Source organism: Candoia aspera, chromosome 1 (genome assembly GCF_035149785.1).
Source record: "Candoia aspera isolate rCanAsp1 chromosome 1, rCanAsp1.hap2, whole genome shotgun sequence".
In the NCBI taxonomy this organism is placed as follows: domain Eukaryota; kingdom Metazoa; phylum Chordata; class Lepidosauria; order Squamata; family Boidae; genus Candoia; species Candoia aspera.
In genome coordinates, this window is record NC_086153.1 from 189,490,793 (window position 1) to 189,509,347 (window position 18,555).

The window sequence follows — 18,555 nt, forward strand, 5'->3', positions numbered from 1 at the left end:
ACTGTGTTTTTCTGCAGTGACTAAATCTGATTAAATGGTGGAACTGTTACCAAGGCAGTGCAAAGCCAAGGGCTTTTGAGGACCATTAATACTTTCAGTGGTTAATTGAAAAGAGAGGGAATGTAATGCTAATATGCAAACCTGTCTTGAAGAATGTGTATTTGGCCTGCAATTTTAACTGAATTGGCATAACTGTTGGATCAGAACATAATTATCATTTCACTTGCACAGAGCTCCAAAATTATCAAATGAGTTCTAGGCTAAAAAAAAAAAAAAAGCAAAATGCATGTATTAGGAAAAAATGTTTATAGCTGTATATTAACAAGAATGATATACACAATGTAGATTTTGTGGAAATTGGAAGAAACAAGTTTTTGACTGTTGATTGTAAAATAGATTACATTCAAATAGATTTTCTTGTCCACGCCTATCTTGGACTAATATTCCACTTGGTTACTTCTCTGTAATACCAAATTATGAAGTGGACTAGGCTTACTCAAGATCAGTTCTGGCTGTGAGTAGAAGATGGAAGCATTCTAGCTGAGCTAGCCTTGGCAAGCTGCTGCATTAACTCCGTAGTAAAATGCAGGTTTTTATGGGGCTTAACAGTGGATGTCTCCTGAGAAGCCTCTCTGTTCCTGTTTGAATTTGTACCAAGCATGTAAGTAAAGCAGGTGTTTTGAGATTTTTCAGGCAGTGGATGCGTTTGTACAATCTTGAACGATGGTGCTTGTGTCAAATAAAACAAAATTTAAAAATGAGTGAACTCTTGCAGGAACAGTAAATTTTAACACTTTAGATGTTGGCAAGAAGGCCAAAATGTCCATGTACAGCAAGACTTTAGGTTCAAATCTGAGAAGTCAGGTGCACACCAAAATTATATGAGATTTGGGACTAAACATGTTTTTAAAACTGTAGTATCTGATAAAATAAATTATATATTAATCAAAATTCAAACCATTTAATCTAAAAATTATGGTTTAGCTTGTCTAATTATTATTATTTTGTTTTTTACAAAAAGCAGTATTTACTGGTAAACCATCAGTCTATACCTGCCACTTGTTTGCTGTTCTGTGACTTTCTGCAGTGAGAACATGGTCTTTTTGTAATGTTAAAGAAATAACCGAAAGGCACCATGACATAGTGTGTTAAGTATGATGGTAACAGCTGTTACAGCTGTTACGATCCTGACAGATGTTGTGATTTGTAGGCACACAGGTTGGACAGACTGTAAACCTAAGCGTCACCTTTCCCCTTTCCTTCCTAACTGGGGTAGGGAGGAGTTCGGCACAATGAAAGATTAAGAGGAGTGTGATTGAAAACAGCATCACAGCATGTTAATCCACTTCACTGCTGTTTCCTCTGGGGGGCAATGTTCTTAGTAATTTTCTCCTCTTTTTCCCATTACAGCTGCCCCAAGATGATTAAATGTCAGTGTGGTGTAGCTTCGCAATATAATCTCCTAGGAGACATCTTTTCATTCCAGGCAGAATCTCTTAAACTAATTTCTTCAACTACATATACATACGTGTGCGTGTACACACACACACACACACACACACACCAATAACACCAAGCCTCATCTGTCACTTTAGGTGTTTTCTGGTAGTGAAACAGTGATATATGTTCATCTCTTGTGACAGTGTAATCCTGGTATGTTCCACCTTATAACAGTTATTAGTTTTGTAATTATAATTCATACTTTAAGAATTAAATTTAGAATTTTAAATGTTATACTACAATATATGTTTGCAGAGATATATAGTTACACAGCTATGCAGATATTAAATAGGAATTTGTTTTGAAAGTACATAAAACTTGAGCTGAAGAATTAACAGCACGTATATGCATATATAGTCAGGAATATGTCCCATTTTTTAAAATGAAGCTTGCATACCCAGAAGTAACTTATCTCAAACATGTGACTAGATTATATTTTCCTTCTATAACTTCTATTCTGCTTTCTTAATAGATTATAGATTATATAATAAAATGTCCATATTTTAAAAACAATCCACTCCTTCTCAGCTGCTGTGTGCTTTCTGCTTAGTTGTTGATTTATCAGAAGTGGAAGCTATTAACAATAGTTGTTTTGCCTTGCCTAAGGTTGGTTTTATGTGTTGGGATTACTTGGCAAGCAGTATTAATCTGGTTTCCACAAAGAATAAAGAACACTGAAAAAGAGATTTATCTTTTTCAGAAGCACAAAGCATAAAACATGGGTTTATACAAGTCAATAATAATGAGTTATTATTAATTATATAGTTAATGGCAGCTCTACCATCCAAAAATACATCAAAAGGTATCTTTCTGTCAGGCCTCTCCTCCCTCCTATGGTGAATGTGCAGACTCTGTCATGACAAACAGAATTACCCATACCTAAATTTGAACTGTGGCAGAAACCTTCGACAGTTCTGTTTGGGGGCCTTTCTCCTTCTTCAAATAGAGATAAAAGAAACATAGCACTTCGCCAGTTCACTTCAGAGTCCAGCACAGGAGAAACCATTACCTGCGTCCCAGTGACTGAAAGACGTCAGGTCATGAATATGCACTGGTAGAAAAGACCATCCAGAATCACCTCTCTTACTGTGCTTGTGTGTGGGATGGATCTGTGATCTGAATACATATCCCTGTTTCTGCTCTTCCCTTTTCCTCTTCCCCTTTCTCATTCTGGGATGGTGGTGTAGCTGGACAGTAGTGAGTTTGGGAGAGTTAATGGGCTGTTCTTTTCTACAAAACAGAAAAATTTGGATAGCATTTCTCTCATCATCTCAGATGCATATGCTGAAAGAACCAATGCCATATGTTGCATTTTTTCAGGATTGGGTCTGCTTTAGCTCAACTCTATGGAACTTCTGCTACTCTGGAGCATCACCATTTCAACCATGCAGTAATGATTCTTCAGAGTGAGGTACAAAGACAGTGGATTACCCAGTCTCTTCTTTTGTAAAAATAACTATCTAAAGCAACTTTGTTATGGTATAAACTATCTAGCAAGTTATTTTCTCTGCCAGGACTTAGAAAATAGACTCTGAATTCCATATACATCACTTGAGTTTTGTGATATGACTTATGTAATATTTACTCCCAAAGTAAAATACTTCAAAAAAGCAAAAGAGTTTGGGATGTGGTTAAAAAGGTTTTGGTTTTCTTCCCGTTACTATTAAAGCTGTAATGTTCTTGGAAATATATTTTATATTGGGTATATATATGTGTGTGTGTGTGTGTGTATATTTCAAATTTTGTCACCTCCCATCTCACTCGAGAGTGACTCTGGGAGGTTTACAATAAAACTAAAATAAATACAGGTTGAAATACAATAAAAACAGTATTCTTCAATATAAATATAAAATCCAAGATGGGGATGTTAAAAAGTTCTTAATTAAATTCATGTAATTCATGGGGGCATCTTCAAGGTGCTAACCACCCCCAGGAATGACTACTTCCCTTCCTGACCCAAGCAAGATGGCAGGTCCAGGTCTTCACCCCTTTCCAGAAGGCTGGGAGAGTGGGGGGCCTGCCTCACCTCTGGGGGAAGAGTGTTCCACAGGGTGGGGGCCATGGCAGACAAGGCTCTCTTCCTGAGCCTTAATATATTTATTATTATAAATATCTAAATATTTATAATATAATAATATTTATTATATTATATATATAATAAATAAATTTCCCCCAGATGTAGGCTGGCATTGCCTCTGGCCTAATTACAGTAACTGTCGGGTCTGAAATTAAATTCCTCTACTGCATTCATCTTTCAGATGAAAAGAAGTTCATGGGTTGGGCTGCTGTAGTTCAAAAACAAAAAGGCATCAGTATAGAAGCCTAATGTTTAGCATTTATGAGGTTGGAAGTTTTCCACTGTTACTTGAATGCATACCTAGAATTCTGTATTAGCATGTTTAATGAGTTCTGGACAAAGAATGTCTGTTTCTTGAATTTAGATCTTGATGTAACTCATAGTTAGGTAACTACTATAAAAAAATATTTGCATTAGCATAGATTCCTTTTCCAGAATGAGTTGGATTTCTCTGGGTAGAGAGGGATGACAGGGGAGAAAGTTTATTACAGTAATGGAAGGTATAGGGAGATGGGGGAGGAAAAAGTGGAAGTCCTACCACATGAGTAGGACTCTGTTAGCACATTGTTAGATGGAGCCTAGATAATTTGCCATTGTCTACAACTTATCCCAGAACTTACAGAGAAGAACACCCATGGGTCAAAAAATAATTTTTTAAAAAATAAGAGTAATACTCTCAATTAAATTTGCTGTTCTTTCTATTCAAATAGGTGATTCCCTTAGGATAGCTGGGGGAAGGCAATATGTGCCTCGATTTCAAGTTTTTTTATGCTTTATGTCAAAGGTTGCCATGACTTTTGAATGGGTGCAAATCATTGAATTGATTAAATAAGGATCTTCTTGTAGATAGTCAGTATATCAGATTTTCAGTATATCAGCAAATGTACCCCCTTGAATTAGGCTGCTGAAATCAGTAAAACTTGCAGAGGCAGGAATTGATTTATATATGAAAGAACTGTAAATTTGAATTCTGTTACAGGAAACAGTTTCATGACCATAAGTGTGCAAAGGGCATGTTGCTCCTCAATTATATGTCTGCTCCTTATAATCTTGAACTAAAACAATTTAGTGGCCTTCAGGGCTCTAATGAAAAGTAAGTAGATACTGCAGGCCTAAAATCTGCTCACTCCTGTTTTACATCCTTTTTCAAGAGAATGCAAGCTGAAGATACCATTCATGAGTAAATCTCTTTATGTATTAGAGTATCTGACACAATAGCCTTGGATACTTCACCAGAAATTGTTCTGGTATAGCTGTAATTATATCCAACAAAGGGGGCAAACTATCTCAGTACATAGCTGCTTGACTCCCGCAGTCCCAGACCCCACTGTGTTGAGCATGGATGCCTGAGTGAGAGTTATACTTGCATTAAAGTGAATCAGGTCCCTGATTGTGCAGGAAGTTTTATTTGCATTCAAGTGACTACAGACAGTACAATCACTTAATCACTCCTGCTGAACCCAGGAAAGTTTGGATGCAGGGCAAGCGTGCACAGTGTAATTTCATTCCTCCACATATTTTAGACGGCAAACATTCCAGGAGAACATCTAAAGTGGACTCAGCTTCAAAGAAGTTATAGCATCCTTGGCATATTTACATCAAAACAACTTTTACTGAAACCAGGATTTGTGAGCATAGATATATGTTTAGGATTGAGGGGACAGCCTAATAGCAATCTGAACCCTATCTCCCTGTGCAGATAAATGTGTTGCTTGTTTGTTAGATTTATATGGACACCCATCACGCCATAGCAATTCTGGGCAGCTAACAACAGATAAAAACACCATAATAAATAAACAAATAAAAACCAAAAACAACCAACATAAAACTTTAGCTTTAAAGAAAAAGCTAAAGTTTCCCCAAGATATTTCCAAAGGTTGTTCATCAATTTATATGCAAAAAAATATATATGTACAATATTTTATTTACTAGCCCATAATATCAGTCCAGCAGAAAAATCCAGCATTACATCTTAATTATAGCAGCTGATATTTTTGTTACGATTTTAATAGGAATTGTAAAAAAAAAAAAAAAAGATTTGCTGCAATGATGACATACAATGCTGACTTATTGGAAAAACCTTCTGTTGATTCTGAGCTATTCAGCTTTGCTATCTCTTTCATTATAGGGTCACAACATCTTTGCTAATTTGTCCTCCAAGGATTATGGTGATCTTATGCAGCTTCTGAAGAAGTCAATACTGGCAACAGACCTCACTCTCTATTTTGAGTAGGTATTGGCATTTTCTCATTTTGACAAATGAAATTCTGAAAGAGCTGCAGTGCTCAACAACGGTCCTGAAATACCAGCTAGGACACAGGGTATACAATGCTAGAAGTTAGTAATTACTTACCATTTTAATTATTTATCCTAACACAGCAATGGCATCCTTTACAGACATATTCTACATATGAGAGCCAGTGCAAGTAAGAACAGTGAAACCCAGGTTTGGTCCATCCTCAGCCACAGGAACTGGGGGACTTTAAGGCAGTCGTTCTCTCTCTCAGTCCAACTCTACCTCACAGCCTTTGTTTTGGGGAAAAATAGGAGAAGGGAGCATTATGTACATTACCTTGAGCTCCTGAATGAAAAGTAGGATATAAATCTAATTAATAAATAGCTATGTCATACATGGCTATTTTGCTTTTTAAAAAATAAGGGGCACCATATCTAATTTATAAAGTTAATTCTACTGATGGAAAATTAGCCTTTATAGAATATTATTTTGTTTCTCCGTTATGTTTTGCTAGTGTTTTTTTTTTTTTTAAAAAACACTAAATATTAGTGGCCTCCAATTTTGTAGTATCTGTTCTGAAGTAGGACAGCTTTTTTCCCCGAATGCGCGGATTATTCCTCAATGTTACGTTTTATATTAAAACAGGCAGTTGAATAATGAAGTCACTCTATCTTCTAATTTTATAAGGCATTAGTGGAGCTGCTGTAGTTATGGGAAAGCAGGTTGCTGGTACTCACAGAAATAGAAAACCATGGGTCTGAAAGTGAATGCTGCACTCATGAAGAAGCAAGGGTTCTCCCATACCTAGAAAACATAACCAAGTGCTCTGACAAGCAATAGGGAAATTGTTGGTCTGTTTATTACTTCTGTTTATTATTTCTGAAGACAGAGTAATAATAAGCATGAAGTAAAAATATTAAAAATCAGTTTAGTGCATGACAGTTGAAAACACTGCTTTAATTCATTTTAATTTAATGCATCTTGGGGGAAGGTTCTGGGAGCTGCAGAGAAAGATTTTGGGGGCATTAGGTGTGTTCCACAGTTCACAAGTTTTGCATCCTGATGCATTGGAAGGCAGTAAAGAACTGATCCTGAACAACACCTCAGCAAGGACATTTCTGTTCGTGTGCATGCAAAGAGGAGTCAGCAGGATCTGAAGCTTTCATCAAAACATTTTCATCAAAAGCAGTGTCTTGTCATTGTGGTGTAAGCTCTACCCTTTTTGAACATGTGTGTGACATCATAATGCATCTCCAAAAGGTATGCATTATGAGACAACATGATGCTGCTTTTGTTGTTCGACACACATGCATGCTGCTGCACATTTGGGCTCCACATGAAAGGACAGTTTGTCTGTATGAAACTGGCACTAAAGACAGCTATTTTCTGGCAGTGCAGAATGAAGTTGTGCTTGAACAATATAGCTATTATAGAAAGCACTGCAGATTCATTCCTCCCTATGTGGGAGCTGTCGGGTAATGCGCATTAGCCTGTGCAAATCATTTGATGAGTGAAGTGCTTCCTTCTTGAAATCTCAGTGCAGCTATTTCAAGGCCCTTCTGAGGTCTTCTGGACATGTGCATACTTGCGTAGAAGACTTTTCCTCCAGGAAAGCAGTGAAGAGGTAGCCATCCTGAACCTTCGGGTGATTATCACAGCAAAAGTATCTTCTGGCATGCACATACATGGAACATTCAGAAACCATGTGGCAGCAGTTGCTCTCAAGCAATAGCAGGGGAATTGCATTGGCTTCATTTCTCCTTTGGATTTACAGGGGATCTGACTGGTGTCTGTTGGAAATGGGACATCCGACTAGAGGTCTGATCCATAGGACTGTCCCTTACCCTCAATATATAGCAATTAGAGACCCATCCAGCCTCAGCCCACCTCCTGAGATTGCCATGTTTATCTCTTCCTTTAATTTTTCCATTTGTTTAGTTGAAATTTGGCACAAAAGTGATGACACAAATATAAAATCTGATACTTAGGAATCTGCCTTTCCTTTAATATGTAAAATATATGTGTAGGAAGATCACATGTGAAGACCGACTTCCATATTCATTTTTATATATAGCTTAAAACAAACAAAACAAGCGGGAAGAAAATTTTCAAATGCGATGTTGCTTTTTCAGGAATCAAAATATATACTAAATAGTGAGCTTCTTATTTTTAATAATAATAAAAAGGCTCCACCCACAAGGCACCTTGCTCAGTGCTGACACAATACAGACTTGCATTTGAACAGTTAAGGATAAGATTGATTTATACAGGCCTGTTAGTGTGCATTGTAAAAATTGTCATCACTGCAGTACTTATTCCCAGAGGGGTGGTTAGGCGATCATGCTACGAATCTGCATAAGAGAAATGAATTTTCTTCTCTGCCAGTGTGACTTTGTATAGTATAACAAAACTTCCAGTTATGTGAAAATGCTCCAATAATCCATATAAAGCAAAATTTACAGAAGAAAGTGAATAGTCTGAGGCTTCATTAGCGGATTAAAAATTTTTTAGTCAAATAGGCAGTAAGTTCAGTCACCATTAAGAGGGAAGAAAGATTGTGTTGCTTTTAGAAAGTTTTTTGCCTCTATTATGTATGACACTGGTATATAATGACTCATGAATTAACCAGGTGAGTAAAAATTGGAAGTATTACTGTGAACAGTACAGGAGAGTGGCATCAGGGAACTCAAGAAAATTGCTAGGCCATTTAAGTAGCCTAAGTTGAAACTAGTTCAACAAAATAGCAAGATTTCAGAACTGTACCTATAAAATTGCCTTTTGACAATCTGTAAAACCTTTCCATTGGATGCCAATCATTGACAAACATTGCTTATGCCCCTTCATATGTCATCTCCTTTTAGTTCTGGAGAACTCTGAATTAGTTTCTAATTCAAAAACTTTCCTGTCAAGACCTCCAAACTATAATCGTGTCAGCTTCATCAGGTAGTGTTGCAATATGTACCCTGTGAATCCTCTATATTATATTGTGGATCTCCATGACAGCTCCAGAGTTTATACCAAACAGCATAGAGAATTTGCATGATAAGTTGCATATCTTCTTCCAAACTAAAATTTTATTTGTTGGTTTGTTATATCATTTATATAGCTGCCCATCTCATACAAGTGACTGGGCAGCTTATCAAATTAACAAACAACCCCCGCCCCCAAACATGAACCACCACCCTCAGCACTCAAGGATAAACTATTAACCATCAATAGTAGCAGAGCATATCTCCCTCTGGTTCAAATGCCTGGGGGAACAGCCAGGTCTTCAGTGCCTTCCAAAAGGTTAATAAGGTTGGGGCCATCCAAATATTTGGCAGGTGCTGCCACTGAGAAGACACAACTCGGGGGTTCAACAGAATGATACTGTTTAATAGAAGGGACCTGGAGCATGCCCTCTCTAATAGATCTGGTGGGGTGGGCAGGAACAATAGGAAAAAGGCAGCCCTACAAATAGCCTGACCTTATGCCATGGAGGACTTTAGAGACAATGATCAGCACCATGATTGAGGCTGGATCCTGATGAAGTCCTAAAGTTTGTTCTGGCTGTGCTGCGTTTGGGGCCCTGGGAGGTTTGTTGGTTTGTTTTCTTTTTACTGTTTTTTTTTTGCTGTTTTATCATTGCTTTTGAGCCACCCAGGGTAATGCTGCTTAACATGGGCAGCTATACAAATATTGTAAATAAATAAATACATATATCTTTCCCTGCTTATGTTTGGTTACAGGAAGAGGACTGAATTTTTTGAACTTGTCAACAAAGGAGACTACAATTGGAATGTTACATATCAACGAGAGGTATTCCGGTGAGATCTTTCTCTTGGGTAAAGTTCACGTGGCATGGGAATTGAGGCAGTTTGCAGGAACAGGAGACCAAATTCGTCCCAGTGGTTTTAGAAGTGCATAGCCAATTTGTGTGCAAAACAAACAGAAGTGCAAAATATTTTGAATTTGAAATGTTTCATATTCAAAACATCTTATTCTGAGCCCAAAAGCAATTGTTTTGAATTCAAAATGGGTTGTTTTAACATTTTGGAAGTATTTGAGCTCAAAACACTTCCAGAAAGGTCAGAAAAATCCATTCTGAAATGGAAACTGCTATAAGCTCTGAATGTTTTGGATACTTCTAGTGTGTCTCTATTAAGAATGTCAAAGAGCGTTGCTTCTTGAGTCTATCCACACTTGAGCTAAAAATACCCTCTCCAAGCTTAACTACCTTCACTATAAGTATTTACAATGAAGATGGCCATCATCAGGTCTTGTCTTCTGTCCAAATGTCCTGATATCAGCAAGGTGTGGAACTCCTCTGAATTTTTGCCATAATTCCTGGGGTCAGTATTGTTGTATGTGTGTACGTACAGTATGTAGAGTCCAGGACAAATTTTAAGAAGCAACAGTATATCAATTATCAAATATAAACCCACAGTAAACTTGTACAGGAAAGCCTAAAACAATTAGTAGTGTGAAGGAGGCACCAGGTGGCTTCTACAAGCCATAGCTATTGTTAGAAAATTGGCAACCTTTTTGGAAACAGCTGAGGTTTGGTCTCATGGGAGGAAAGCAATGAAACAACCTTGTTGTGTTTATTTCCTAAATTTATATCCCATATCTCCATCATGCTCCCCTTCCTTTGAATAGTAAGAAGCTTCAGGTACAGCACCTGTTCACCCAAGTCTGGTTTCATTTGGAAGGAGAAATCACTAAATTTTTAAGGTGCTGGTGGAATATTTCAATTTATTTACAGATATAATATTAGAAGATAGATGAAGAAGATCAGCATAACAACTCCTACAAAAAGCAAATCCATCAGCTGGCTCAGATCAGATTCTCAGTAAGGCACCCAGGCACCCGCAGATGATTTTAACTGTCAATTCACCGTCTATCTGTTTCTCATGTGCAGGCAGTTACTTTTTCCCGTTGTCTCCAAACCTGCATCTTAATTCTATCCAAAAGCATATGTGGGGTGCATCAAAAAACTGAAGATGACAGTTAATGTTACCTTGAGCATTTACTGTAATTCTTTTTCCATTTATTTATTTTGTCTTTTTTGAAAATACACCTTTGTTTTAAATAATTTCTAAAAAGTGAAGATGAGAGCCTTGCAAGCACTATTTTAATTTTTTTAATGCTCCTTCCAGATGCCCCTGATTCCATCTTCCATACGTTGGTATGGAGAAGGTACACATTGCAGAAAATTGTCCCTTCCTAAAGCAGCCTTCAGGAAGCAAAAGCTGCTTTCTTGATTTGTGACATGTTTCATAAGGGCTCCTCTAAATCAGCCTTCCTTGATGTGGTGCCCTCCAGAGGTGTTGAATTTTAACTCCCATAATGCATAAAGCTACGCAGGCTGCAAATGATGGGTACTGTATTTTGACACAGCTTGAGGGCACTAAGTTGGAGAAGGTTCCTACTGTAGCTGCTGGCTCTGGCAATCCTCTTTACACCTTAAGAAACTCTGTGAATGTGTTCAGACTGGGAATGTATAAACATCAGCATCTAAGTATTTTCATCTGTGTGGAATGCAGCATACTCATGAAAGGAGCTATTCATGTGAAAAATTATTCAGTCTTTGTGTTTTAGATGAGGTATAGGTAATTTCCTATTTTCCCATATAATTTCACCCATTCCTGATTTTAAAGCATGGATAATATATTTGCTTTTTTTTACCCTTCAGTATTCTTGCTGTTCATCTGGGATTCCTTATAGTTTAATATCCATTGTGTACCATACATAAATGCTTTCTCCATCTGAGTAATTCCTTACTCCCAACACTTATAAAACATATTTGTAGCCAGGTATTAAACTACACTAAGACAGAGTAGTCCTTACAGTACATCTTGAATCGTTATTGCAGAAGAAGATAGAAACTGCTTAAACAGTGTCTGGTATGCCTTTCATGATTATTCTCTTACTACAGTAGTCAGTTCTAAGTAGGCAAATAGATTAACCCAATCTGTATTTATTATATAATTTTCTTTTATCACATCATGGCATTCCAACTACTTAGTGCCCTATATTATGACTTTATTAATCAAACTACAACAGCAAAATCAGTAGTCAGTTTGCAGTGAAACATGTATCTTTTGTAGTACTCAATAGTTAGCATTGAAAATTCATTATCTGATTATATCTATAATGCATTAGCTTTCCTCTCTCTAAAGACTTAAAAGCAGTGACTATTCCAAACTGTGCCATTCTTTGAACTGGTGAAGAAGGTACTAATTCTTGACTCTTTAAAACAAATCATGTGTTCAGGATGAATTTGTTTAGAAAACCAACAAAGGTTTGTTCCACTTTTATTGTTCATTTCTGTTTTTCAGATCAATGCTAATGACAGCCTGTGACCTTGGAGCTGCAACTAAACCATGGGAGATTTCAAGACAGGCAAGTCATGATTAATAGAAGCACAAGGAAGGGGAGGTTCTGTCGCAGCAATTTTCCCAGGAACCTGACATGGAAAGGCTCAAATCTGCAGTCAGTTTACAATACCATTGCTGAATCAAAAATATCCCAGATTTTCTGCTAAATGTAGTTTATTGCCCAATCTTTTTCTTCTTCTTGCTTAATTGATGACGTTGAACAGTATTACGAGTATTTCAAGAGACTCTACTTCTATAATCATAATATTGTGAATATTTCTATTTTATTAAAAATGTGGGTTAAAAAGAAATTTGGCATATCTAATTGTCAGTGCTTTAATGTCCATCCTAGCACAAAATTTATTTTATTTATTACATCATATTTATGTAGCTGTCCATCTGGGAAGCATACAACAAAATATTGAATGCAAAGGCTTACCATAAATCTTTGTGGAATATCTTTTAAAAAAAATTTATTCAAAACTTTACTTTAAATTATTTGAGGGATTGTTTAGGTCATCTTTGCCCAACTGGATGCATTCATTCAGAATTCCCATCATTCACAGCCAGAATGGCCACTATAAGATTATTAAACCTGGCAATAGCATTTTTTCCCCACAGAGATTAGTATAAAAAGATTTCATTTATTTGTGTATGATCATCATCACATTATAATAATCAAATAAATGATACTCCTGTGAAGGAGTATTTAATTGCTGCCAATCCACGTCATGATCTTTTTTCAAGACATTGCATTGTAACTTTTCTGGTTCTTCATTTCTCATTAAAGTAACATGACATACTCATTGAAAAGTTTTAATAACAAGACTGTCCTAAAATGCGGGGTGGAGGCCTACATCCTACCCTAGGCCATTTATGACTTCCAAAATGCCATAGATTGCAGGGCCTAAATTTGGCAACAAAACAGCTATGCTTCTCTTTGCTCTTTCTGGCAAACAGGAAGCTGGAAATGGATATGTTGAAGCAAAGTATATCCATTTACAACTTTAAACTTTTTTAGTGAACTCCCCAAATCATTTTAAAAGCCACATATTTTCAGCCCCACTCAACCACTTACACCACAAGTTATGCACTCCACCATGACTCTCAGAAACCAACTTCCAGGCTGGAAAACATTTTCAGCTTGTGTGTGTGAAGACTGGGATTATTACTATTTTTTAAAATTCAGGAGTCAAATTCCAATGTAAAAATGTTCCTGAGGGTTACATTTCAATGTTAGGCAGAGCCAATATCAAACTTTGAACATGAGACAGACCATTACTTTGTAATGTCAACAATGGATCTTGGGGGAAAATGGACCTTGGAAAAAAAAAGAAGGAAATGAAAAAAATTAGAATGGAAGTAGAGTGACTACAGAAAGAGAAAGTCCTGTATTAAAGGCAAATAATTTTCCCCTCAGAAAGAGTAGAAAGTGGAGTAGAGGAAGGAGAATGTGGAAGCTTCTTAGAACAGAGTGAAAAAAATTATGGAGAATAGCAGAAATGTGCAGAATTACACTAATGGGAAGTATGAAAAAAAGTGCCTATTGGAATGAAGAGAAGAAAGGGGTTGGAATGAACTAAGCATGAGAAAGATTGCTGCACAAATGAGGATGAGAGAAATTATGTGCCACAGAAAAAAGTTGCAAGGAACATTTAAGATTAAAGATGCAGAGAAAATGAAAAATAATGTTGTTGGAAATAAAATTCATTTTGGAAGGGAGTAAAAAGGCTAAACAAGGAGCTTCTAGAGAGTGAATAAAATAAAAAATAAAAAATGAACTAATACTGGAAAAATATTTTAGAAAATTGTTGTGATATATGTATAAATGTCAGTACAAAAAAGATGGGAGAGAAGTCATAAATGGTGTGACACTGTTAAAAAAATGCTAAGGCTGTGTATTAGTTTGTTAATTATACCTGGAAATATTTTTAGGAGAATTCAGTTGAAACTGTATGAGAGGTGACAATGACCAAAATGTGAGAAGTGCAGTGTGGTTTTATACTAGACAGGAATGTGCAAACCAGATTTTTGCTCTTCAACAGCCCATTGAGAAATGTATGAATGTGAGAATGCAAATATACAGTAATTTATTGATTTAGAGAAAGCATATGCTAAACTGAATATGTATGAATTATGGAATATTTTGTGCAAATACAGAGTTGCAATTGCTGAATGGCAGTAATACATGCACGAGAATAAATGGAATGCTTAGTAAATTATTCAACATTGAGGAGGAAGAAATGGATGTGTGATCACCCCTTGGTTGTTTATGCATTTGTGAATAAATGTGTTACAATTGCTTGTACTGATGATAGAGGTGTGTTGGTTGGAAATGTGAATGTGTGTTTGCAGTGTTGACTGAGAATCCAAATGATTTGCAGTGAATGTCAGATAGTTGTATAATGCAACAAGGAGGATGGATTTGAAAATTAATGTATCAAAGACCTAGTCCAAGGCAGGGAAAATGGAGTGAATGCTGAAAATAGCTGCATTCTTCATCATGCAGAAATGAGAGTATGGTATGTCAGGAGAAATATAAAACTAAATTCAATGGAATAGGAATGGTCTACTTTAGAAGAGGCTATGGTAAAAGTTAAAGAGATGGGGTCAAGAAGGAATGGGGCTGAATTAATATGGACTGAATACAAAAGTGAGTAACAAATACAAAATAAATATATTGAAGTGGTTTGATCATATTGAGAGACTGAATGTAGATCAAATTAGAAAACAAGTATATGAAGGAAGGGTGAATGTGTCAAGAGGAAGGGGATGATCAAGAAAGTCCTGGTTGGATGGACCTGATGAGAACCTGAAAAAGAGACAGGTGAGAAGTTTAAAGAAGAAAAGGGAGCATATGAAGCAATGTGTAAACATGTTTGAAGCAAGGAGGGTCTGCAAGGGTTAAAAAAGTATGGGGAGATACAGCGAAGGTATTGGTGTGTTGTCTATACTGCTATATTGTCTTTCCTGTTTTCCTAACATGTGTTTAATTTCCTTGGTTTATTATTCCTAACTCCTTTTCTGCTCTTTGCATAACATTGCATACCCCAGAAAGGCATAGCATGACAAGCATGTATTGCGCCTATGTATTCACCAAGGGCATCAAACAGTTAAAATCAGATTTATGCTTAAGCTTTTTACTTAATCAGGGCTTCAGTCTGGAAATGCAACTAACAATATAAACCCTAATTTGATCTTTTGGTATGTGTTTTAGGTAGCTGAACTGGTAACAAGTGAGTTCTTTGAACAAGGGGACAGGGAGAGATCTGAGTTGAAACTCACACCTTCTGTAAGTTAACCATTTTGGGAATTATCTGTTGCTGTAGAGTGAGCAAACACTGGAAGATAGTGTACTGTGATGTGATGTGATTTATTTATTTATTTGTATTTATATTTATATATCAAATTTAGTCACTGCCCATCTCATTCAGAGAACGACTCTGGGCAGTACAATATTATATAATTGGTATTGTAACTATATTCTTTCTCACTATCACTGTGTTTATAAAATAGAGCTGTGCAAAGCTTTGGATTCTATTCCTAAAAGATACTTTGAATCATGCTGGGTAGGGCTACCCACCACAATCCTTCCTGCTTCCACTCAGAAGTAACTGCCATTGTGTTCAATCTGACATACTCCTGGGAAGTATGGTTATCAGATCTGGTCTGCAAAAATTCATAGGACCATCAGATGGCAGCAGAACAATATAGAGAACAGTAAGCTATTGCTGCCATCTAGTGGTTCTCTGGATTTTTGTAGCCCAGAACTGATAACCATACTTCCCAGGAGTATGTCAGATTGAACACAATGGCAGCTACTTCTGAGTGGAAGCAGGAAGGATTGCGCTGCACTTCTCCAAAATGAATAGCAAAAGTAACACTGCATATATTTATTTTCTCCCACTTTCCTATGCAACATAAATGCCAACAATGGATTGCATTTGTTTGACACTAAGGAATTACATGGTATAACAGTCAAATAAATGAAACTTATACATTCCCTAAACAGGGCCAGAGAATAATAAATGGTTTATTTTTCATTCTAGACAAAAGACAGGAAAATGTGTGTAAAGATTGATTATGGTTTTCAAAGTGTTCTGTTTATAACAATTTGATCCTAGATCCAAAGTGTTGGATGAAGCAGCTTCTGTAAAATACTCTAGAGTAATAAAGCATGACACATTCCTCTTCTCCATTCAGGCTATATTTGATCGGAACAGGAAAGATGAACTGCCTCGATTACAGCTGGAATGGATTGATAGTATCTGCGTGCCTCTCTATCAGGTAATTGTGCATATTGCTGGTGCAGAGTTAAAAGAAGATGCGGGGGTTTTGCCTCTCAGCAAAAGGAGGAAGGAAGAGATATAATGTAACAACTTTGCAGCTTTTTCCATCTCAGGCATCCTACACATTTCATTCTCCTCTCTGGAGGCATAAACTACACTTGATAAAGCAGCAAAGGTACTTGTAATGGAGAAATCTATGCAATGAAATGGGTAAATATATATTAGAACAAAATCAGTGCAGTCTGTCAATAAAGAAAACAAATCAGATATGAAGCAATTGTCTTCCTCTGTCCTTCACTGGGTTTCATTAGTCTTTATGTTCATGCTTTTAATCTATTGGTTTTGGTTCAAAAGTTGCAAGAACTGTAGCAGCATTTTGTATTTCCTTCCCTTGTTTATCTGTGATGAAGATAATTATTATCATGATTATTAACGGGGGGGGGGGGTTTAAAAACAAAACTACCAATACAACACAAACAGTGCACTGTATTTTCATTTTTAAACAGGTGCTCAATTTTAGAGTTACTTCTAAAATCTGGTGAGCATGTGCTAGTCAGACAAACACTTAGCACGCCGCAGAAAACTGTTTACCTGCAGAAGGAGACACTTGCATATTTTTGGCCAAGATTATGATAGAGGACTTCTTGCTTAGTCCTTACTCTTCTGTGCCAGTGTTTTATGCAGCAGTCTTTCCTGTAGTGCTTTTTAAGTCAGGTTTCGAACTGACTTGCATTTTGAATTAATTGTCCATATTAAAATATACCAATATTGGTTAATATGGATGCTAGTAATTTTTAAAATTGAGTTTATAGATTTTTATTTCATTCGTACTGATTTTTCAAAGGAATTTTGCAATAGTTTTTTACTGAATTCAGGGTTCATATAATCCTTCAGCTGCACTTAGAATGGTTCCAAATGGACCACATATTACTCAAGGTTAGAGGAAAGAAGCTGGACTGATTTGCTTGTGTGTGTTCATCCATCCCATTTCTAAGCCACCCAGCTCCAAAAATGACTCTGAGCAGCTTCACAAAATTAAAAACATGATATTAAAAGTATAGGCACCCTGAAGGAATAATGAAGAAAACAATCTACCATATCACCCCCAGCCTAGGGGGCTCGCCAGTCATCCTAACCCAAGGACTGATGGAAGAGCCATGTTTTAGAGCTCTCTTGAGGGCAGGTAGGATATGGGCTGACCAAGTTTCTGGGGAAGATGCTGCTTCAGAAAGCAGGAGCTGAAACGGAGAAGGTCTGCTTCTTGGCTCTTGCTAGATTACTTTGCTTAGTGGGACTCGAAGCAAGACAATTCTGTCTGATTGTTCAGGAGGGACAGACCCTATGGGACCAGATAATCCCTCAGATAGCTAGGTCCTATGCCATGTAGGGCTTTATAGAGGATAATCAACAAAACCTAAGACTACGCACAACAAAAATAAAAATGTATCACAGGCAAAAAGTCTGGGAAATAATTAAAAACATGTTTTTGATAAAATTCTATTGATAGGATCAAGATGGATACCAAGAAGGAGAGACGATTTTATAAGTGAGGACATTACAACTGTCTGGCCTCATTTGGGCGCAGTCTATCTCATCTCAGATATTTTCCCAGATGTTGGAAAAGAGATTTCCTCAAGCCGTTAAGACAAAACATAGTAATTATTTATAGAATTTAGATTTTCAGCAGATTGAGGGACTGTTCTACCCATTAACTCTGTAATAATCATCTAGCAAATTTTACAATGTATTGTTTCAAGTCAAGTAACTGTAATCCATTAAATATGTCATAATAAACATTTGTTATTATTTAATACCATTATTACAGTGTTGATAAAAAGAAATTAAGAGGTGGGAGAAGTTAGAATGTGATGAAATAAGACGAAGAGTGCTTCTTCAGCCAGAAGTTTTACGTTATTTCAACTAGCATTTTTAGATCAGGATAGACAAGAAAATTTTCCATGGAAACAAAGAATGTTCAGAACATTCTCTCTGGATGAGAAGGTTGGATATAACAGTTAAGGATTCAACTTTATACAAGCAGAATTTTACTAGCAAACAGAGATGCATCTAAATGTCTTTTCCCCCTCTGTTCCT

The 18,555-nt window shown here is 36.6% G+C and overlaps 1 protein-coding gene across 1 annotated transcript in view; it reads left to right on the top strand.

Moving 5' to 3' along the window:
* Positions 1-18,555, top strand: part of LOC134507471 (dual 3',5'-cyclic-AMP and -GMP phosphodiesterase 11A) — a 104,046-nt gene that overhangs the window by 70,029 nt on the left and 15,462 nt on the right. Inside the window, exons 12-17 of the mRNA XM_063318131.1 lie at positions 2,821-2,911; positions 5,706-5,806; positions 9,542-9,619; positions 12,134-12,201; positions 15,394-15,464; positions 16,376-16,459. Of these exons, the coding sequence (XP_063174201.1) occupies positions 2,821-2,911; positions 5,706-5,806; positions 9,542-9,619; positions 12,134-12,201; positions 15,394-15,464; positions 16,376-16,459 (493 nt within the window). The remainder of the gene's footprint in view (positions 1-2,820; positions 2,912-5,705; positions 5,807-9,541; positions 9,620-12,133; positions 12,202-15,393; positions 15,465-16,375; positions 16,460-18,555) is intronic.